The sequence below is a fragment of the Zophobas morio genome, unplaced genomic scaffold, assembly GCF_036711695.1.
Source record: "Zophobas morio isolate AGI-343-1 ecotype UQ-CSIRO unplaced genomic scaffold, CSIRO_AGI_Zmor_V1 ptg000005l, whole genome shotgun sequence".
NCBI lineage: Eukaryota > Metazoa > Arthropoda > Insecta > Coleoptera > Tenebrionidae > Zophobas > Zophobas morio.
The window spans coordinates 10,558,437-10,583,880 of NW_026972110.1; the positions used below are offsets into that span (position 1 = coordinate 10,558,437).

A 25,444-nucleotide genomic window follows, 5' to 3' on the forward strand; every position below is an offset into this window, starting at 1 on the left:
ATGTTACTAAAATCATTTCCATAAATTAACAAAAATGAAGAAGAAAGTTCAGATTTTTCTACTATGTTTTGCCCTTTTTAGTTTCCGAGCGTAAGTTAAGGAAGTATAGTAATCGAGTCCATTGGACGAATTGCGGCTTTTATGTTTTCTCTCTGTGTGTCTGTCTGTCTGTATCCATTTTTATTAGACACGTAATCACCGAAACTGTTGGACCGATTTTTGTCAAATTTTGTATGTATGTTAGAAATATCATGTAGATGGCTAACCATCCCCACCAACAATTTGATGACGTCATTTCAATGAACCGTATTTTAAAATGAGTTGAATGTTATACAAAAATATACTCCTATACTTGTAGTATACGAATCCGCCTTTCAGTTCTTTCGCTTAACGTGCAAATTTTCACAAAAACAATGGCACGGTATAATAACGTTATATTACCATCGTGGCTCAGTGGCTCATTCAAATCAATAGAGAAATATGTATTTTGCAATTACGCTCCGCCCTTCGGTCTAGCAACGAATGAAATATACATCACAATTGAGATCGGGGCGGGTGGGCGGGGCTTAATTTCTTTCAACAACAGGATAGTTAAACGTATTGTCAATTTCTTGTTGGGAAAAGAAGACTTCATATATTAAGAAAAAATGGACCAAATATAAGCCCCACCCGCCCACCCCTTCTCAATTGTGATGAATGTTTTATTCATCGTGAACTGGAGGGCGGAGTTTAGTTCCAAATCCTCGTTTCTCTACAAGAAATTACCATATGAAATATGTTTTTAAAAGGGTCAAATTTTCTAGAGAAATAATATGTTACAATTAAACTCCGCCCCTCGTCTGATTAGGAATGAAAAACTCGTGACTATTGAGATCGGGGCGGGTGGGTGGGGCTTAATCTTTTTTGTTTTTTTTTTTTTCTTTATACACATGGTTTTCTTTCAACAAAGAACAAGAGAGATTATAATAAAAACATAAAGTCAATGTAAGTGTTCACTAATTTTGGACTGTACTCCTAATGTAAGTCACGTAGAAAAACTTGTATATTCTCATTTTTCTCGAAAAACTGAAAAACTGAAAAAATGAAAAATCTAAAAATTGAAAAATTGCAGATTGAAAAACTGACGAAACGAAAAATTGTAAAAATAAAGAAAATAAAAAACTGAAACGAAAAATTGCGAATGGAAAAATTAAAAATTGAAAACTCGAGAAACTTAAATCGAAAAATTGCAAATTTTAGAAGTTGAATTGAAAAGTTAAAAAATTGAAAAATTAAATTTAAACTTCAAAACTCGAAAAAATGAAACAAAAAAAATTAAAAATTGAAGAAAAAAATCAAGTCAAATAAATTGCGGGAACGTTATTTACGCCACTGGTGTTTAGTTTATAGAAGTTGTCAGTAAAAAAAAAATTGCAAAAAAGTGATAATTTTTCAGAGAAGTGTTTTCTGTTGAAATAACCTACGACCAATTTCTTAAATCTGTTGTAGTTTGAAGTGACTCTTTGTTTAATTTCGTTTATTCAAAATTAATGGAAATTAAAAAATCGTGGAGAAATACCATTGAAGAAAAAATACGGACGGGTGTTCAAGATATAAATATCTCACTTTTATAATGAATATTCATAAAATTTTTGTCAAAAGTTGACAAGTTTATTTTTGCGCACAAATCTAAATGAGTTAAAAAATTACCTATTGGATAACAATAATAACAAGCTTTAATTTATTGCCATAGCCAAAATGATTAAGATCAATGAAAATGAATTAGAAAATTAAAATATTCTTTATTAGTTATATACCTGCGCAAAATTGTTGTCAGTACCCAGCAGCGAGATCTATTAGGTTTCTCCGCCTCGTCTTTGCGGGTTTCCATAATCCCATAAACTTAGTTATATAGAATAAAATGGATAAAGAGTAAAATTTTCTGGTTTGAGAGTTTTGAATTTGAAACGGGAACTTTATGAGATGACACACTAGAGTGCTTAAAAAACTGAAAAAACTAGTATTTTTTATTAACAGATCAACCTAGTCCTTTGAGCAATCGAAAAAACTGGTGAATACTGACAATTCTGAACTCTGAATGAAATGTATAAGAGTTAATAGAACGTTTGTATCTCTTCAAATGATGAAATATGTTCCCGGTTATTTAATTTTTTTATGTTCTTTTTCACCTTTCATTCTATTTTTCAATAACTTCTTACTATAAAAAATGAAATACATTATTTTATGGTATGAAAATAATGTTTTGTCACGTGACCGTCTCTCTTCGAAATTTCATCTACTGCACCTAAATTAATTATGTGGCTATCCAAATATCCGTCCACGGCTTTCAGAATTTCAATCAAATCTAATTTCAATTTTTTTTGTCGCTCGGGAATGTCAGTCAATCCCCGATTAGTAGTTCTATAAATATGAAGCTATAAATATTTAAAATTTATGTTGGGATCTCCGAACACGACATGTTATGAAATATATAATGCATACGCTCCATGTACCATTGATTTTGTATTAAAAGTTTATCTAGTGGATGCCGGCAAAATGTTAACAGATTAATTTTGTGAGCTGCATAGTCTAAAGTAGCTTTGACCGACGTTCTAATTACAACAGTGATCGGAAACGTCCATTCAACTTTCAGAAACACTGGCGAAGTCGCAGAGTAACAAAAGAAAATACGTGATTTGTTGGAAAATCAAACTGTCTATAATCCACTTTGCCAATTTAAAAATTTACACAGTTACCAAAATTATTGTAGCTGTTAATTATTTAAACATTTGTGTCTAAAAATAGTTCTGACTACTATAAGTATTGATAGTATAGACGTCAATTAGTAAAAATTAAGTAGGTACCTAATTATGTGAGTCCCTTTGAAATTTTAGACCAATTTTAGAGCGACAGATCACTCAACCATCAGATGCTCAAATTTATGAGTTAATCACTCACACTTTGAATTTTATTTCGAACTTAACTTACCTACTTAAAACTGCTAACCAATGTCGCTGAAAATCGTAAAACTTATTTATTAATCTACCCTCTGTACATACTTCCGCTAAGTAAAATAATAATTTTTAGAGTTACATCACCAGGCAGCATTTTAGCACCACATTAGTTCTCATTTCTACTACCAATTAAGACCGCCATTTACAAACGCAGATTTTTCCGCTGTCTGTGTCAGTTTCTAAATACCCAGGAATTGTTTTCCGCGAGAAAAAATGTCGGGCATTAGTAAAAATCTCGGTACAACTGGGACACTTTTCAGATAAATTTCTCAAACCTCAGTTTTTATGTTATCCTTTATTTCCGGCGCAAAATTTTTTTTATTATCCTACAATGTCGGTGTTCTGCTAAAACAACCGCGCCTGCACTAATCCGTGTGGATCATAGCCAACGACCGTATTATCTTGCCGAGTAATACTTGCATTAAAGTGGAATCACGTCGAAGACACAGTCTTTGCAAGCACGAAATTCTTCGAATCGTTTTGTTTGGGGTTAAGTTCATTTTCGGATGATTAATCGTAAAGAATTTCGGCGGTATCTGTGTGAGCGAAGCAAAAATAAGTCCGCGCATTTATCAAGATAAAGTTTTTGTAGCGTGTGTGTATAAAAGCGTAACTGTAATCCCTAAATGCGGCTGGCATGACAAAAGGTGGACGATTTGAATAATTTTTTAAAACCGTATCCTTTTGATGATTTGCACTACTTCGGGACGGGTCTTCCTCTATTCGCACTCGTTCCCCCAATGCCGTTGGTATAAATTAAATGTGACGAATGGATGAACGAACTTACAAATGAAAATGTTTTTTTTTACCCAAAAAAGACACAGAGGAATCAAAGGGTATGGAAATAACACTCAACGAGCATATCCACGTCATAGTATCAAACGGGGTTCAGCATGTTCACCAATTAACATATAATTTCAGAGAAAACGATATTTCTTGTTACAACGTTTCAAAAACTCCGTTCGTGATGTAAAAATAATTCCGTAATCCTGAGATGTGGGTGCCGCAACAAAAGGTAACCGATTTAAGTAAATTTTTAAAGCTCTTCTCTTTTGGGCGTTTGCGCTAGCCCTCGAGCGAGCTTTACGTTTTCCTATTCATTGTCCCCAATTTCCTCTGTATTACAGCACATGCTTTGCATTGTTTTCTGAAAAGGACATTGTTCGCAGGATTGCGTAAGAATATTAAATGAATTTGTCGGGGTTGTAGGTACAAATACGGATTTAGGGAGAGAGGATGACAAACTTTCACGCTTTCACACACTCTATTTTTTGAGGGTAAAGCTGTTTTAATAACACTCTTCTCTGAATTTACGTTTCAAAGTAGGGCCATTAGTTGACGTTGAGCCCGCAATAAAATGTGACTATTTTTGCATTACTCCTTTCGGATTCACCACAAGCCAACACCTCTGTGATTAATTAATCCTGAAAGCGGCGTCAAACAAGTTTAAAATTTAATTAAACAGAGTTTATACTTCGCAGACGTTATTACGAGATAGGTGTGATGTAAGCTTTGAATGAATTTCAAAGATAACCTGCGCCCTCTGTCCACTTTCAGGGCATTAAAATGAAAATGTCGCCGTAAAAATTTGGAAGCAGCGGTCGAGTTTCCACAAGGATCAATTATAAGTGAAATAAAAAGGATACCGCAGAATTCTTTATGGTGTGGATAAATTCTGTCCTAAAAAGAACCCTGTATCGTCGTAGCATGATTGATAGCCCCTGTGGATTCTCTGTGAACAGTGATCGATGCCCGCGTGGAACAATGGAAATAATGTACAATAATTCGTTGGACTATTGTGTTGCTGACCCATTTTAGCCGACTAACGAATACGTGGACGTCTTCGAAGTTCTAAGAATGGTGATTTTTTAAATACTGTGTTTCGAAGATTTATGTTCCAGTCACGCATTTAATTATATCGAGAACAAATGCTCCGGTCGTGTTAGACAAGACTTAATCTGATGGATCATGTCAATATAGAGTCCATTAGATGAGTTATGTTGTAAGATTAAATAAAACGAAAAAAAATTTCTTTACTTCCGCTCCGGCTCTCTTATTTCGTATGAGTCGCCTAAATTTATAAAATTTTAAGGAAATATTTTTGTCGGCGTTATAAAACTTGTGCGTGTAGTTAGAAATTCTAGCGTATTTATGCATGAAAAAATCTGCTGAGGGATACATTTTACGATGTTGTTGGAGTTCCGCAATAATTACTTATTTATAACTAATCCGGTTTTTCTCGCAAAACTGTGACATTAGTTAACAAAGTTTGGCGGAGGTTCTGTTTTTTCCTTGGAATTCTAAACAAATTAATAAAAGTATATTTTCATTAACTTTTAACTTTTTAACTCGAAACAAGTACATATGTGGGATGAAATAGAAATTACTGGGCATCTTTTTCGATCCAGGTGTGTATTGGGAATAAGTTGGCATAGTAGATGCCTTTACGTAAACTGACGTTTCATTAATTTAACACATGACAGCTAAACGTACTACAACTTTCCAGTTTTGATTTATTGGCAACAGCGTGTCTGACCAAAGTAGAATAAGTATATTTTTAAGTAAGTTACGCTAACCAAAATGTCCGGTTCATCTTAAAATTTTATTACGGATTCATTACATAACTTAAGTAATATTGGTTGATTGTGAACATTGTCATTTTTTGAATACAGTTAAGAATTTATTTGTTAATTTGTTTTTAACAAATCATGGAACAAAATTCGAAAAATGGAACCTGACATGTTTACAATATTTCCCGTGCTTCAAATGCGAGCGAACTTAATTAAATTATTGTGCACATCTTTCTGCCTTTTCGTATACAATTATATAACAGATTTGTAGTCACTAAATTAATAAAAAGTGTTGTGATAATGAATTTGATTTAATGTACAAAGTTTAGTATCATTAATTTGAATTATAGCGGTAAGGAACTTCTGCTGAAATATTGAGAAGGGATTATAAATATGTAATGTTTTTTATTTCTTTTTGTTAATTTGTCTGAAGTGCTCTATACTGTTTTTTTTTTAAGCAACTACCACAGAAACTCCGATTTCGAGGTAACTTGTTGAGAAGAACAAAGAGATAGGGAAAGTTCTTAACTTCAGTGCGAAACCAGCTCACAATTGGATAAACTATTTAGAAGCAAACTTTTTCTCTTTAGTCGTTGCACTATTAATCATTGATAAATTGAATCTACGAAGAGGAGCACTAAAACAAGTCTGTACAACATGCAATAAAAGAAAAAATAATAAGTTAAACATTTTCAATCCAAGACGTAATTTTTAGCCATATTTTACATTTATTGGCAGTCTTTGGCAGTTCTAAGTGGTCTAACAGCATACAACACATATTTAGTGTGAAATAAATTGAATCTAAGCTCGTAAGTGAATTTATTCCTCAGCTTCCATAACATATTTCATTTTTGTAATCGAGTTGCATGGTAAAGTGAGTAAATTAGCGGAAATTACATTACGTAACAAAAAAGCGCCTTAATAACATTTTTGTACGTCTTAACTTACGTAACTGAGGGAAAATTTAATAAAAATATTAGCATTTCATTATGTACTAAAAATACAACTGAAAATTGCACTTGCAATAAAAATGTGTGGAGTCACACATTTTGTATTTTGTTCGACCAACTGTGGAAATTTTTATCTTAACATACCTATGAATTCTGTAGTTTTGTATTATTTCACATTATAATTATTAAAAACTTCCAAGACTTGCATTAAAACAAAATATGTACTCGTAGTAGATTCAGTTATAAAAAAAAATTGCCCAAAGTTATTCACACAGGGCTTCCCTCGCACCTGAATTCAAACATTCAAACAAATTCAATGTCTTCAAAAAAATATATAGACGAGGATGGGATTCGAAGGCGCGGAAAAGTCCACACGTTCATCTGGGGTTCATTTTCAGCTAACCCAAATATCAGCAACGTGGCACAAAAATGTTTGTAAAGTAATTATGATAAATCAAGGCGGATTCATGAACCATAAGTACACGAGGATGTTTGACAACAATCAGTCCAGTAGTTTCGGAGATTATTTGTCTAATAAAAATCGATACAGATAGACGATGATCAAATGGACGGAAATGGGGCTATTTTTTCGTAACGTTGATGAACCCTATTACAATACCTCTTTCGTTTGCACTCGGGAAATAGAAACTTTAAAAGATCGTTTTCGAGAGGCATAAGTATATTTTCACCATCTACATAAACGTAATACTGCGATGACTGACCAAATGGCGCAATAGCGTACCTACAGAAATATATCTACAACGTTTGCTGCAAAGCAACCGTAATCGTTATTTCTGCAACATAAATTAAGATTGGCTTACACCTTTTTTAGCTCATTTGTATGTAAAGTGTGGCTATAAGCATTTTCTGTACTTTTACATCCTCACTAAAAATGTGACGGCATCATTTCAAAATTTTGCCTATTAACTGTTATTTAAATTTTAGAAAACACCATATTCCTACACTTGTGGTATATGAGCCCGTCTTGACATCCAGATTACATACAAATGTATATTTACATTTTACAATTAAACTTTGAAACTGCAAATTTAAATGCTCTGAAATCTTGCAAACGTGTGAAACTCATCGTAAGCATGGTAAATTGTTGACTGAAATTTATCTTTTTATCTAAATGTACAAAATATAAGTCTGTACGTACTTGTGGCATTCATATATATTTTTTAAATTCCTTATACAGAGTGACTAAAAAAAAATAAATGAGGCGATTTATTTTATTGATCAAATTAAGAACGGAGTGACCCATTTTCCAGAAAAACTGGGATTGCAATACTGTTATTATTAGTACCAAGTGATTAAAAAAAAACTCCCTTTGTAGGCCGTGTAATTTATTTTTAAAATCATCGTGTTGGCATCGCATCGTAACTGTCAAAGTGAACTAGGAACGTATTGCAACATTATTATTTTAAAAATAAATTGCACGGGTTACTAGAGGAGTTTTTTTTATCATGTTAAATTACTACACTTTCCAAATTGACATACGTATTTTAACTAAAGTTAAGGAAGTATTGTAATCGAGTTCTTCGAGCGACTGGCTACTTTTATATTTTCTGTGCGGTTTATGACCTCAAGAAGAAAAAAAAATGGTCTCTCGTTTCCATCTGTCTCCCTGTCTATCGTCTGCGTCAAATTTTCTATGTATGTAAGGAATAGAGTGTAGATGGTAGAATGCTGGCCAAAATTTGTTTAATCATCCTCTCCAGCAATGGGATAACTTCATGTCCAAAATTTACAATAGTAACTAGTAGTAATAGTTTACTTAAATTTTATAAAATAAGATACTCTCGCACTTGTGGTTTATGAATCTGTGTTGCATTTTTACCCTAAACGCTCAGATTTCCGCAAAAACAAGTCAAAATTGTATAACAACATTGCTCTGAAATCTTGCAAGCGTTGTAAGGTCATCGTAAGCATTGTAAATCGTTAATCAAAATTTATTCGTTTATCCCCTCCCAAAATATTAATGGCGTCATCTCACAGTTTTGCTAAATAAATCTAAAATGTAAAATATTATGAATCTATACTTGTGGTTTATGAATGCATTCAAATTTTTTAGAATTACTTTTACAGGCGGTCTCAAAAAAATAAATGAATGAGGCAATCTATTTTATTGATCAAAGCAAGAACCGACCACAGTCTTCTCGAAACTGTGTCCTTGATAAAATATTGACGTCATCTTAGAATTTTGCCGAATAAATGTTCCTTAAATTTTATAAAATAACATACTCCTGCGTTGTGAGATATGAATCCGTGTTAAGTTTTTATCGTAATCATCCAGAATTTTGAGAAAAAACTCAAAATTGTATAACATTTTATCGAATCCTGTGAAATCTTGCAAACATTTTGTGTTATTGGAAGCACGGTAAATCGTTAATCAAAATTTGTTTCTTTATCCCTCCCTTTCAAATGATTGCGTCATCTTAAAGTTTTGTCATATAAATGTTCTTCAAATTTATGAGTGTTTACTAGATATCCATTTTTTGGGGGAAAAAGTCCGAGTGTGCTTAATGAATTTTTAATCCCTCCTCTGCGTCAAATCAAATTTCATTTTTACTTTTCGAACGTAAGCGAAGGAAGTATTGTAATCGAGTCCATCAGCCGACCCTCTACTTTTACGTTTTCTTGACCTTTCATGGTCCCTAGAGTACGAAGAAATAAGTCTCCCGTTTCCGTGTGTCTGCCGTCACGGATTTTTATTAGACAGATAATTTTCGACAATACGGGGCCGCTTGTTCTCAAATTTTGTATTTATATTAGGAATATCATGTAGATGGTAAAACGCTAACCAAAATTTGTCTAATCGTCTCCACCAATAATATGTTGTCGTCACTTCAAAATTGTACATAGTAAATGGGTTTTAAATTGTATAAAATAACATAGTCCTACACATGTAGTTATTGTTGTTGAGTTTTTACCCGAAACATCCAGATTTTTGGAAAATGGTTATTGCAATTCGTAGAAAACATCTTTTGGTTTAGTTTCTGTTTCGCTCCCACGTCTATAGGTTGAGGAGTGTTTTCGCTATTTGTCGTAAATTACGAATACCATAAATAATTTGCCAGTCGCAATTCTGTTATTACATACGGCAGACGTGATCAAATTGTTTCGTTATTTTATTGATTATAAATCACTATTCAAGAATAACAATAATACAATACTTGTATTATTAGTATTACAATCAGTGTTGGGGACAGATACTTTTAAAAGTATCTAGATACAGATATAGATATATGGAAGATAAAAGTATCTAGATACAGATTGTTTTCGATTTTTTCGAAATGTATCTAGATACAGATAAAAGAAAACAGATACTTTTTGAAGCTTTGGCGAATAAAATAACTGAAAACATGTTTATGTATTTTTTTATGTATTGTTTAATGAATTTTTTAAAATTAACAACATTTCGAACATATTGTCACCTAAATTATTTCTTCTTGGTGTCAGAATTTGGTTTCCGCTACTAAACACCCGTTCCACAGATGCAGAAGCAGGGATTCTGGTATTAAATTAAAAAATAAACATTTTATTGTAGCATAGTTATTCAAGACTGAAAAATCTTTTCTTTTTTCCTGCAAATAGGCCATCGCTTCCCTGTTTGATGTGTCGCAAATTGTGCAATATTTATTACGTACGCTTAAAATGAATATTTTTTTTGTTTTTATTCCCATACTAGTGTCCAAATTGTGTTTGAGTATATCTAATAATTATCTCCAGCATTAAAATTAATATTTCAAAAGAATACGGGAAATGATTATTCTATGCTGAAGGTCTGTTGTCGGCAACCTGTCATAAATTATTATTCTTCAATATCGGCTTACGATGTTTTTATGACCATGTCCGGTAATCGTCTATCCCGGTGCGGCAGGTATATACATTTTAGGAAGAATTGCTGGTTCCGTTTAAGGCAAAATAAGTACAATTTCTTAGAAAGGTATTTAAACCCCTTATAGGATCAAGGCTACCTGGCAGGCCGGAATCACTAGAGTGCAACTTTATATTTTCAGATTTTTGTTGAAACTCATTTTATTTTAATCTCGTTTCACGATTTCTGAGAATATATCACAATAAATTATTCTACCGAGGGTTGTAAAAATATTAACTTTATTGCCCAAGATAATTACACTTAAACATAATCGGCACATTCTAGGGCAAAACGGACCTGCCAAGCCCGCCTCGCGTTAGGTCTAACAATGAAAAAGTGAAGAAATGACACATGTGGCAACAGGAAAAGATGCTACATTTGTCTGAAAAATAAAGGTATAAAACAGTAACAAATATGCGATTTATGCGAGAGAAATGTATGTATTGAACATTCGATTAGTCGATTACAGAACTAATTTGTGCTAATTGAAAAAATTAATCATTATGTAACACGCAATTATTATTTTCTAAAAATAATAACATACCTTAAACAAATATTTTTACTATTAAAATTACTCTTATTTAATAACACAAATACAACCAGTGGGCCTACCGGACCCGGGTTGCTCAGGTACAGAGATAAAATGCATTGCCCCGATAAGCGTAAAACGGAGTGAATAGTGAATTGTGGTTTATGGTTTTTAAAATACCATCTTACCATGGCTTAGATTTATTACCCCTCAGGATTATATTTAAAGATGTATAAGTACTGAAGGCTACAATATGGGAAATGATGGTATTTAAAATATGAAATTTTCCGTGACAGAACACTATTAGTGGACCTCTTACCTCTATTTTTGTTTATGTGACCAAAATCACCAACATAAAGTATCAAAAATTACTACTAGTATAACTCAACTAATAACTACTGAAAAAAAAATGAAATAAAAAAATGTATCTGCATCTGCGCCATTAATTTTGTATCTAGATACAGATATTTGGTGCTTAAATTCGATTTTATCTAGATACAGATACTAGATACCCAAAAATGTATCTAGATACTTTATTTAGATACAAGTATCTAGATACTGCCCAATACTGATTACAATGCATCTATCCAAACTGATATATGCGTCCTTACAAAAATGTGGATTACATCAACACAAAATTTTGTAATAGAAAAATTCACTTGTAACAAACGGTTAGCACGTTTCTTTACATTTACTCAAACATTAGATACATATTTTAATTTTAGCTTATAATGGTTGTCATAAAAAAAACAATAAAATTGGCAAAATCAAATCTTTTAATTTTTCGAAAGAGCTGGATTTGACAAGCTCGTACTTTGTGGGCAAGGGAAGTTTTGTCGAAGTAATCATCGACCAATTTTTGTATGTGGTGACTGTGCCCGCATTGCTATATTATCTTCCGTCTTACATTTGAATTCGACAAAATCATGATTTACTCCCCTTGCTCTGAGCTGTTAAAACCCAATATTGCCATGTTATGAAACTTGAATAGACCATTCCTATAATTCACAATTAAAATGTCACGGATCGAAGCTTACAAGCTGACAAGTACACAGTGCCGTTAACATTACAAGTCCATGTTTTATTAACCACATTCAACTACTCTTCACTCTTTGAAATAAATGTATGTAAATGTAGTAATGTGTCGCCAACATCGTGTTAAACTCCACTACAACACAAAAACTACCTACATATCTTGTTTAATTTTCCAAAGTTTATGTTAAGCCGTGCTGAAAACTACTATAGTTCAAAATTACCAACTAGAGGGTCGCTGGTTGCTTTATAAGGACCGTCTCTCTTGATATGAGTTTCGTAATAAAGATGTGCTGATAGATAAAGCGAATTTAGTATCCTGTGTTGGTCGAGCACATACGGGTATTCTAAACAGCGTAAGAAGATAATAAGCTTCTGCGCCAGCAACACGCTCAGCTTGTAACTCTGTGCTAATAGCTTTAGTAAAAAGTACATTCAACTGTTCAACTTCCAAACTCGTTTAGCGCTGTTTTCCAGTTTTAACTTTGTCACATCGGACCGCCAAGTTTTAGATGTACTATTTGAATGCAGCTCGTTTGACTCTGGCAGCTTTTTCGCGACGTTTTAATATTCATCGTCTCCAAATAGAAGTTCTGGCGTGTCCTCAGGCAGGTCATTTTCTGATGCATCACTAGCGACAGCATCCGTGTTCCGCAGCATTACCGCAAAAGACTGTCATGTTACGTATCATTCCGTACATAAAAGAGTAAATAAACTCTTGTGCTAAATGGAAGTTGTATTTTTTTTGGTTCATACATAAACACATTCGCAAAACGAGTTATTGTTTAATCTGTCTTGCTCGAATTGTTTGGCGAAGCGAGATATTACACCCAGATTGATATTTCTTTGTTATTTTTTCGCCTGAATACGCGACTTGTTTACTTTTAAAATTACTTTGCAGAATAACATTATTTCCAAACAAAGGTATTCCCCATTCTAAACATGCCTCCAGTTCATTTATAAAATTCAGTCGGCAAGGATGCGATGTGCGCAACGAGTATATTCGCTTCCAGTCATTAACTGCAAATATTGGAGAGTAAATTTGGATGGACTCGGTGCTTTTTCAATTTAAATTATATGTTTATTGTAGTGTGTATTATTAATCTCTGCCTGTAGCATTTGTTGGAAAACGTGAGTTAGGTTAGTTGATGAACATTGGTTGCTGAATATTGCTAAAAATGAATTGTGAATAAACATCATAAATTTTTGTAATGGCCAATTTATGGATTAAATGGGACGTGGTATTAAATTTGTGCGTATTAATTACATTGAACGGGAGAATTATTATTTTGGTTGAAAATTTATGGACGAATTAAATTTAAATGGCACTATTTTAATAATATAAAAAGTCATCTCATTAATGTAATAACCTTTGTTTATTATTTTTGGAGTTAAATTGCAAAACTATATAAAAAATCAAGTCGGATTCATAAACGACAAATGCAAGGATATGCTATTTTATAAAATTTCAACAGCATTTACTAAGAGCCGTTTTACACGTCACAGACAACGACAATGAAAATTACTATCAAAATTTGTGTTAACAATTCAATTTGTTTCACCCTTTATAGAATATTTTTCTTGAAAATCCAACATAAATTTCGGTAGTAATTTTCGGAGTAATTCTGTGACGTGTAAAATGGCCCTAAGCAAAATTTTGAGGTGACGTAATCATATGTTGGTTAACGTTTTACCATTTACACCATATTACTAAAATACATGTAAAATTTGACAAGAATCAATCGAATAATTTTGGAAATTATCTGTCTAATACATATCGACACAGACGACAAACAGACAGATAAATTAAACTTTAAATAATGTTATATGTTATAAGAGATAGATTAGTATTTTTTTTATGTTCTATCACAAAATTAATATTCATTTTTAAGCTAAGAAAATATTGTAATCGAGTCCATTGGACAACTGGCTACTTTTATGTTTTCTGGACGTTTCATGACCCCTAGAATACGAAATCCTAGATTTCTCGTTTCCGCCTGTTTGTCTGCCGTCTGTCCGCACCTAGTAAATGTTATTTAAAGTTTATAAAATAACATACTCTTCCACTTGTAGTTTATGAATCCGTGTTAACTTTTACCCTAGGCATCCAGATTCCTGTAAAAAAATCAAAATTATATAACACGAATTTAACTTTGAAATTTGAGAACCGAATGTGCTGAAACCTTGCAGACGGTTATCATTAACGTAGTAAATCGTTAATCAAAATTGAAAAAAAAAGTTGATGACGTCATCTCATAATATTACCAAATAAATATAAAATTAGTACAATATTCAGAGTCTATACATTTTCAATGCATTCATATTTTTACTTCCTAGTCCATCTTCCGAGTCCATCTTGCGACTTGCCACTTTGACGTTTTGTCGACGTTTCATGACCCCAAAAGTACGAACGACGCTTATGGTGAGTCACGAAGCGCGCGTTCCTCGATATCTCATTAATTATTATTAGAGATAGAAAAAAAAAGTCAAAGACCAAAGTTGTGCGGTTCTTTCTTCTTAGTTTTTTTAAATATAACATCCTATATATCTTTACATAGTATTTTGATTGATCTTTTCTTAGCATTTACAATCACAGTTTACTTTTGAAATGGAAGAGTTCACAAAAAAATTGCAATACGCTTCTTTTTAAAGTCTGTCTTACAATATTTTGGGGAAAGATAAACACAGATACGAGCTTTATTGTGGTATCAATTAAAACAAATTTTAATATAGAGTGTTTATAAAAAAATTTAAAACTTTACAATTTTCCAATATTAATGTTTTAGTTTGTTTTTAATGGAATACTCTGTATTTTATCATTGTATCTCGTTATGTTTTTTGTCCTCATTTTTTAATATCGCGATGTGTCCCGTAAAAAAGTAAAGAATAGCAGGAACTATCAACTTTAAATATACAAAATACTCAGCAAAAGAAAAAGAAATAAAATAAAATACACTAATGAAATATCGATGTTTGAAAATTGTAATAGTTAAAACATTTTATAAAAACTCTGTATATGGAAATTTATCTCATTTATAGATATCACAACAGAGCGCGTACATGTCTTTATCTCTTTACAAAATGTTGTAAAGGTTTTAAAAACACCCTACTCCGATTTTTTTGTGAACCCTTCGTTGCCAAAAAATTTTAAGAAAATTAGAATAACGTGGTAACGTCGCATAGTAATTTCAAAAATAAATTGTGGTTGTCAAGCCTAAGAGGAGGTTCATCAAAATATGTAAGATATATAGGGTGTTTTATTAAAAAAAAAAAAAGAAGAAGTTGTGTGTTACGCCTTAAAAACACTCTGCATAGTTAAAAATAATTTTAGAGCATAAACCTCAAAGAACCATACAATTTTAGTGTTTGACATTTTTGTTTCTAATAATTAATGAGATATCGAGGAATGCGCGCTTGATGACTCACCCTCTATATTAGCAATATCATGCAGACAGTAAAACGCCAACCAAAATTTGGCTAATGTTCCCCACCACGGTAGTACTTTTCTAATTTTATAAAATAAGGTACTCCTGTATTTGTGGTGTATGAATCCGTGTTGAATTTTCACCCTAGACATTCAGATTAAAAAAAAAAAAAAATCAAAACTGTATAACAACTTTTTGCAATTTAGCTTTGAAACTACAAAACCGAATGCTCCAAAATCATACAAACGTTTTAAGATTGTCATAGTACTGGTAAATCGATGATCAATATTCGTTTGTCTCGTCCTAAAAAATTTTACCGAATAAATCCTCTCTGAAATATGCAACATATTATGACTCTATACTTATGGTTTATCAATGCGTTTATAGTTTTTAGAATTAGTTATTACAGGATGACTGAAAAAACTTAATGAATGAGGCAATTTATTTTATTTATTAAATCAAGAACGACTCACTCCTTTTTCCTGAAAATTTGAGAATACGGTACTGTTATTATTAGTATTACATTACATTGATATAGGTGTCCTTACAAAAATGTTGATGGCGTCATAAAAACAAATTATAGGGAAAAATTCATTAGAAACATGCTTGCGCTGCTTCTTTACCAATCCACGCATATATTAATCTTAGCTCATAGAAGTCACCAAAAAAAATTCAGAAGTATAATTTTGTTACCTTCATGACTCCTAAAATATGAAAAAATAGGTTCCCCGTTCCGTATATCTGCTGTACTTCAGGAGCGAGGGAAGTTCTGTCCAAATTTGAACCATTTTTTTTATGCAGTACTAATAACAAAGTTGTAAAAATGAGATTTTTTGACTATAGTAATTCCAAAAATAACAATATATTATCAAACATAAACAACATGAATTTGAGATATATTTTGTAATAAGATTTTTTCATAATTTTTGAGGTGAAATTAACCTAATATCGTTAGCCGTTGAGGTCACGGTTTCAGGTTTTGGTTTTATAACGCTAGAACTCAACAAGGCTGTATGTTCAGACTGGTGTTTTTTTTTTATTGTAAACAAACGATATATTTCAGTAAAACAACCGAGTTTCATCTGTTTACATATGACCTTTTTTCTACTATTGTTTAGAGTTCATATTGAACTTGAGTTTCGTGATTAAATATGTGTACTTTTTATTTATTTAAGTTGTGTGGAATTGTTTTCCTCACGTGTTTGTTTTTAAGTTTCTTAAAATCCCCTAATGACACGATATTATTATATGCGTTTATAGAAAACCTCGGCTGAAACTTTTATTGCTTGCCTAACTACAGGCTGAAGTTTATTCGAATGCAACAACATTCAGCCAAGTAGAGGTTACGTCCCCAGTTGACCCAAATCCTGTACCACTTTCTGTGAATAGGAACATAATAAAATGCTTCCATTTATTTCCGTTGTGTTATGGCATCATGTGCACTGTGATACAGTTCATCCCATATTCATCCACTGGAGTAATATCCACCCTTCTACGGGCCCATAATAATAATGATTAACTTCGCATTGTTCGATAATGTTGTGTAATTAGCGCATTGCCCACATCCTCTCAATTAGCAGCCAGACTTGAACATACATACGTATACTCAAATATTATCTCTGTACCTCTCACTATATAGACAACTGAATACCACGAACTCCTCGTCATTGGATAATTGATGTTCTAACCGGACTAATTGCTTGTTATTCACCTCATCGTGGAACCCTTCCGTAATTGATTTGTGGAGATTGAAGGAACTCGTGAAAGCGATACTTCAGGACCGGCCTTGGAAACACAACCATGTATAAAACCAATATACTAAATAGATAAGTGGTTAATTTCGTCTTTTGATGACTTGGTATGAGTGAGTTCCTTGACGCAAACTTTAAATTATTACCCTTTTTTATTCACCACATCGTTTAACCCTTCCGCAACTGATTTGTGAAGTTTGAAAGAACCCATGAAAACGACACGTCAAGACTGATCTCCGGAAACAAAGCAAGTTATAAAAGAAATAAAACACTTTAATATATATTCGGGTCCGGTGGTCACGGAAATCGTAATAGATAAAATATATCGCGAGGGAACAGCAATAAGTGCGTCAAAACCGTTATCGCATTGTTGCTTTCGTAAGAGAGTTTTATGATCGGACTGAAGCAAACAACGAATGTTCAAAAATTCACCACAACAATAAAATTTACGTGCGACCGGTTCGTCCCGGCAAAGATATTACGGCACCAGTCCTTTTTTTTTTTTTTTTTCTAAGAAGTAGCGCGTTCATCACAAAATTCGTACATTTATAGAGGCGACAAAGCTATTTAATTATATTCTTTTCAGGGTGGTTTGACCAATTCCTTACGCGTCAACAAGTTTTCATTAGGTCTTTCATGTTACGAGGTCTATCAAGTGTGGTAGTTGATTTTTTTTATTAACTTGGATGTTGATGTACAGTATTTAGGGCAACATTGTAAATGTACCGTGCAGTCAAGTAATTTAAAAAGGTAGTAAACAGAGAATCATAATTCTTACATAGTACCATTTGATCGAAAAAAACGTGGTCTAGGTAGCCATGAAATTATTATTATTATTTTTTATTAGAGTTGGCAAAGTCGTACTGTCACATCTGTTCGTTTTCGAGGTTATGTAAGTGCTTTCAATCAAAATAAAATGTGTTTTTTCTTGTAGCCGTGGGCTTCTGTTTTTTATGTTTCAAATAAAGCGAATTTCTGCATCGTGAACGCAACTAAAAAGGTCACCGATATATTAAATTTTTTACAAGTCTGAAAGTATCTATGTCGCATTAAAAAAAAAATATATTGAACATAAATTTAAATATAATTCTTCTTGCTTTATTTTTGCATATTTATTCGCAAGTCTGTTACCTTAAGGCCCAATACTCAATGCACTTCTTTCAGTTATGAAGACTTTTATACACATATTGTGAACAAACAAAATAGACCTCTAAATGTATGTTTTTACGTTGTGGGTTTTTACACAAGGTGATTATAAAAAATCATACAGCAAGTTGGCTTTGAAATTTCGTTTGAATTAGGCGCCATATGTTGCCCTAAGTCCAACTAGCAGTTCTTCCTAAATTAGACCTGAGCTTAGATGAGTAAAGGCGAAATTACAGGACATGGGTCAAAAAACCATCTAAGTTGATATTGAAGAGTTTTGATAATCTGTAATAGTGGAATAGAACGAACATTCTTAATCTACCATAAATTAAAAATATTAACAATTATATAACTCCATATCTACCAATTTCTAATATAATAATCGACACATAGCATTCACAAGTTTAAATATAGTTGCGCCCCTAGCGGCAAGACCCTGAAATAACAACTCAAACCGTGTTGAATTCAAACCCATTTTTTTTTTTAATAATTGTTCTTTATTTTGAATTAATATGGTATATTTTGATATTATTATTTAAAAAAATTATACTGCTAGACTTTAGAACCTACATTACTTTGTTAGTGTGAGGTTTTTCAAGCGATTATATTTTTAACACACAAAAAAAGAGAAAAAAAACAGAAAACAATGCTGCTTTTTTACGATATCTTTGTATCACATTTTTTGGCAGTTTTCGAGGGCTTAGAACATGAAAAAAGCTCCACTTTGATCTACCGCGTGACCAGTAATGACTTAGTCTTTTGGTAATCCTGTATTTTTAGTTGAAATTGGTATCATGGTGTTTTCTCCAACTTCCTGTTGTCAGCTGTCAAGATTGACAGATTGTTGATATTTTTAATTGCAAAATGTTTCCAAAATATAACCTAAATTTATTGCATATCACGATCGATATACCTGTCACACAATTATTGCTTCCGTGATGCCAACATAAACGCAAGAAAAATTCACATTTTTGTTTAAAAAGCCCTAAACAGACTCAGTCATTTCTGATCACGCGGCATAATACATCTATATTAATATCATTCTATCATAAAAAAGGAAAACAAATGTTACACCTCCCCTCACTAGTGGGGGCCACTTTGCAGAAATGTCAGGAGTACTTAGAAAATGTTCTTATATACAAATCTAATCATGCATAACCTAAATCACAAAAACAGGCAAGACAGATTTTGGCAAATGATATACCCTCCAAAAAAGTCAGGGCGGGTGGGCGGGGCTAGTACATGTTAAAAAAAGACTGATTTTGGCAAATCACATACCTTCTAATAAAATAAAGGGTGGGTGGGTGGGGCTAGTACTGATTTGGCACTTTTGACATATTCGATCATTTTTCAACTATTTTCGAAAATTAGCGAAAGACATTTTCTAGTACATTTCGATATCCAGAAGTCATTTCCGGCTTCATTACAGTTCCGTCAAAATCGCTAGGTATACAATTTTTGAAGATAAAAAAGAAAATTATTTATTTTTTATTTTTTTTTGTTTTCACAAAATACAGTTATTTTAAGAATGTACTTTGTGGTTTTTATATATTCACAGAAATGTTTCAAATTTGTTAATTTGAGACAATTGAGAAGTCAGAACAGGTCAGTTCACGTTAGGCCAAGTCAGCTCAGGTGCATGCAATAAGAAATAAATTTTATAGCAAATATTATAACAAAAAGGTTACGATTTGCGCTTTTTTTTTACTTTTTTCACATCCTAGATACTGTTATTAATTTCCACTCCCACTCGACAGAAGAACATAATTAGCACCGCCCACCACCCCTGCCTCCTTTTCAGTGGTTGATTTTATCAGGTCAGAATTAAATGAATGATCTTATACTGAACAGAAATAAAATTAGTCTTTATACAGTGTGTTATTGAAAGGTACGTACAAAATAAAATCGGGAATTGGTCTCGAAGTATGGGTGCTAAAAGTTAAAAAAAGTTCAGGTAAAAGTGTTCTCCTTTTACAGATAAAAATTATTAAAATTTATGTCCAAATTCGTTGTATGCCTTTGATAAAAAGATCGTTTCTACAGCAACATTTAGTCTTAAGCAAAGTTTTATTGTTGCAGTTGCTAGGATTTACTAAAATAAATTAATTTTACCTATTTATCCTTCAGTAGCGTCTAAAAAGGTCGGATAAAGGTTAATTTTCCTCTTATAATTTTGATAACACAAAATAAGTTTTTTAGACTTCTTGGACTTCGCGAAGAACTGTCCATTTTGTTGTACGTAGCTTTCAATAACACCCTGTATAGTCAATTGTTTATATATTCACAGAAACGTTGAAAATTTGTTTATTTGAGACAATAGAGAAGTCAGTCAGCCATTTTATAGAAAGCGAATTAAATATTTAATCCTGGATTAGTTTAACGGAGGATTAAAATGTAGAATATGAGCCCGTGATTGGTTAAAATATGCACATTGCCTAGCAACGGACCTCGATGAAAGTTAATCGGGAATTAACTTTAATTCTCCTTCTGTAAACCGGGTCTTAGATGTTAAGTGTGAAATGAAATGACTATTGATGTTACTTTTTAGATGACATGAGTGACATTTGTCACGAAATGGCGACACTGCAGTCTATTGATGTCAGTTTCTCATTGGCAGTTAGTTTATTTTAGTAGCATTATTATTTAAGGTTGTCATCTGGATCATGTGTAAATCTGCGATACGGTTTTCTGTTCTTAAGTAGATTACACCGAAGGGGATTATGACTGTCATAAAATCAAAACGTTATTCAATATTTAACAGCAATTAAACAGAAATAAGCAATGTTTTTTTTTTTAGAACACATAAAACGAGAACATAGGACAAAAATCAAACAAATACTGCCTGAGTATATATTTTTTTATTAAGAATCATTTAATCGGATCACTGATTAGTTAATTATAGCAGTAGATTTAACTTTTTTTGTAATCCGACAGATGGAAGACCACAGAATTTTTAACATTAATGTAGAGTCGTAAATAATTTTATTCATATTTTACGAATCACGTACACCTTAGGAACACGATATCTAGGTAAACTCAAAGAGTTTCTGGAAGATTTATGACAAAACAAGAATAAGTGATGTGACAGTTTGAGTTTCTGGATGATCATGTTTTGCTAGAACCACGTACCGAGCTCGTTCTTTTTATAATAATAAATCTTCAAGACTCGAGTTTACTTATCGTCCACGCTTATTGAAGTGCGGACGCGAGTAAACCATTAATACTTACAGCAAAACTTGCTTTATTTTTCAGAAGTATCTCAATATGGTCTATAAATCACTATTTATTCTCAAGAATGCGATTTAATACTTTTCACTTCCTTGTTTTTATAACATCTCTTCGCTTAACTGACCACTCGATAGGTGTGTGGGATTTCGTGATACGTATTTGAAGTTTTGATGACGGCCTCGACCATTTAGACCCCATCGAAAAGGAGAAAATGATCCGACGAACACGTCACACATCACCTTCTTATCCATTTATAAGCTTATAAACCCCTTTTCGCGCTGGCGTATCCCAGCGATTTGAGCCGATTCGTGTAAAAGATGAAATGTATTGATAGGCCTTTTTACAACAACTCGACGCTTCATTGCTGGAGACACAATGTGTATATAACCGTGGCCTTTAAAGAGCAAGTAGGATTTTAATGGTGTTCAAATTTTCATTTTCGATTATGTTACACGACTCGATTGGTGGCTGTTCGTAGTAGCATATATTATGCTACAGTATGTCAGAGTTACGATTATGAGGGTAGTAAAAACTGTACTTGGTGGATTTTATTGGTGTATGTCGATGTTTTGGGCTTATTAATTTTAACAAGAGAGACGTTATTGGTTTAACAGGAGCTACGGCCCATAAATTCGTCACTAAAATTATATTACTATCGCGGTTCACACCTGAAATAACAGTTGCAGATACATGGAACGCAGCTTTTCAGCGATCTGTAATGTAAATAATGTGGTGACTATTCATTAACAGTGGAAATAATTTAAATACGAACGTAATAAATTCCAACTTTCATTGTGCTATTTACTAATGTAAAATTATCGTGGCTACGATAACATCTTACCGCCCTATTTAGATTAACGGATCATGTATGATACACGAATTGGTTGTCTTTCCTCGTAAATTATGTTTGTGTTAATTTAAAGATAAGGCCAGTTCACGAATTGCTTTATGGTCATTTGATGCATAATTCTCCCGGCGCCTCCACCATTATTCGCATTCCTTTACGATCTATTTGACTCTAACTTTAAACTCTTCTTTTTAGACTGATTATACTCGACATTTAGAGGAGATCGTGAGGGAAACAGAGCAGCTTCTGTTGGAAAGCGTGCGGATTCAGCTCGTAAAAGGTCGACCCTGTACCGAATTACTCCGTCTTTGGAAGGGTTACTCGAACGTGGATACTGGTAAGAAAACTTTTCTTCTTTTACAACAACATAATGCCACCAGAAATGGCAGTTTTTCCTTTTTCACGATCCTTAAAATTCCAACCGCAAAACTGCGAGATTGCGATACTATAAATCAGCTTGGCCACACTGACAGAGAATTTTAATATCAACGTTTTTTCATTAAAGTTGAAACTCCGGGTGCTGCCAATTGGATTTAGTTTTCTTTTGGTTTTAAGGCGAGGTTTGAAGGTGTCTGGAGGACTGTTTAAAATGGGTGTGATTTATTTTCTTTTCGTACTTTGGTGAAGACAAGACTGTGTTGACATATGACATATGTATATGTAAAAAAAAGTTCAGATATAACTACTTATTTAATAAAGTATTAATGGTTGAATTAAAATGTTATGTCCAAAGGAATTACCTTAGATTTCATCACATGCGTATTTACGTAAAAAAAAAACAGCGTATATGTTCGAGTCTAAATCCCTCATTATCATTGTAGTATTTGGAACTTGTGATAATCATTTCAACGCAGGACTAATTTTCATACTAAAATTGTATGTAAGCAAATTTAATGTTCTTGTATACAAGAACTAGAACGTTGAACTAGTTTTATTTCATTGCGAACAATCTTATTTGGTAAGCGGACGAAGGATTTTCCGCTAGTCGTTCGTTATTCAACATGTGCAAAATTTATTTCCCTTCAGGCCTTCGGTTTATCCACTTGATAATCCATATTCGTGTTGTTTCTTGTACTTCTATTTTTACTGTGTGGTGTATTATACAGGCTGTTTACTAAACATGCGGCAAAAATTCAAGGGGTTATTCCTTAGGTTATTTTAAGATTATTGCATCACAATCTTCTTCATTTTCTGCTGGAGTAGTGTACACCAATGTTTTCAAATTGCTCCGCAAATAAAAATCATAAAATAGTACAAGGAATAACCCTCTGAATTTTTTGCGCATGTTTAGTAAACACCTTGTATATGTTGTATTTCAGGCTGCGCTAACAGTTGCACTTCATTTTTGTCAACAACAATGTAATTTTCGTACTTAATATTTTATAATAATTTAATATTAATTACTACACAATATGAATAGATTGAAACACTAAACTGCAACAAAATAACTCCACTATTATATGAAACTTTTGTTCCGTAAAACTTCAGCACTGAATTTAATTGGTGCTTTAATTTAAAGCACACACGAACCATATTTTTAGTGCAAGTTTTGAGTATGAAAATTTCGTTTTAATATTTTATTACTAATTAGTCCCGTGTTCAACAGGTCTGATGCAATCCTTTGTACAACACATATCGCGAGATTAGATATTAACTATACAACTATGCTTGAAAATATTGATACACCAATGATTACCCCAACTGTTGACGAAGAGATAATTTTTTGTCTATGGAATTTTAAAATTCAAATGTCAACTTTGATGACAATTAGCAGACAACCTAAGACTTTTTTTTCTGATTTTTTTATTGTACGTCAACTTAATGTATTATTTAGTTTCCATGTTTGTCCTGTGTCATCTGTTGACCTTTTTATTAGTAAACTAATCTCCGAAACTAGTAGATGTTTGAGGCATGTCGTATAGACGATAAAACGCTGCCCAAAATTTGTCTGAACATCCTACAAAAAAATTTTTGACGTTATATCAAAATTTTGCTAAGTAATATGTGTAAAAATTTTTTTAAATTTTAGTTGATGGTGATTATGGTAAACCACTAATCAGAACTCATTTGCTTATCCTTTCTAAAAATTGTATAACGTCGTCTCAGAATTTTGTTAAATTAATAAATTAATCTTATTAATGTGCAAAATAATGTGCAGATACCTAGGACTTAATAATCCACCCATATTTTACCTTCACATGAAGATCAAAAAAACAAAACTGCAAAAAAATCCTACAGTTTAACCATGAAGACGGGATTTCTTAGGTCTGCAAACGTCAAAACTCACAAAATAAGTCAATCTTGCATATCTCCAGTGCGCCAAGTTGTTGAAAATAGCCAAACAAGTCGAAATATAGCTCAGAACTCATTTTCAACAGAAAAATGGTTTCCAGCTGATATTTGAATGTTTTCTTGGCGTTTTCGAGCTCTTTAGATACAGAAAAGGCTTGAAAACACAAAAGAAAGCGGCGAGAGTTAATCTAATAACGCCAGAACGTGCAAAGAATACTCAATCGTCTCCACAAATTTAATGGCGTGATCTCAAAATTTATTTATGAATAGTATGCCAGTTATAAAAAATATCCAATTTGTAAAATCAAACTTTACAGTGTCTCAGAACCCACGAAAACAACTGTTTTGAAATTGTCATAAATTATTTACGTTGATTCATGACGATTAAATTTTATTTTTGCTGTTTAGATAGATGTTTTTTTCCTGGAACTGTTTATACAAAATATTCAAAAAAATGAATAAGCGACTTTTTTAATTTTTTTTTATTAAATAAAAATGGTTATCTAAATTTCCCAAAATTTCAAGAGCAGGGTGCGATGAAAAATTGTGTTAAAATGAACTGATAGATTTTCGGTTTTTTCAGTTTTTTGAGAATAAAATTGAAACGAAAAGAATAGGATATTAGGTTTTCAGCGGTTTCAAATGGAATAAAATATTTGAGATACATTACGTAATGATCGTCCGATAATCGGGCAAGTCAAAAAGGAAGAAATAGTATCAAAGTCTAATCATAATGATGAGCGCCGCAGAAATTTTAGGAGAAAAACATTAAACATAACTTTTGAGGAAAAGCTACGATTT

General features: G+C 32.5%; 1 protein-coding gene across 1 annotated transcript in view; it reads left to right on the forward strand.

The window, feature by feature from the left end:
- Positions 1-25,444, forward strand: part of LOC135122697 (midasin) — a 176,799-nt gene that overhangs the window by 116,851 nt on the left and 34,504 nt on the right. The window contains exon 17 of the mRNA XM_064047054.1: positions 22,547-22,688. Within this exon, the coding sequence (XP_063903124.1) occupies positions 22,547-22,688 (142 nt within the window). The remainder of the gene's footprint in view (positions 1-22,546; positions 22,689-25,444) is intronic.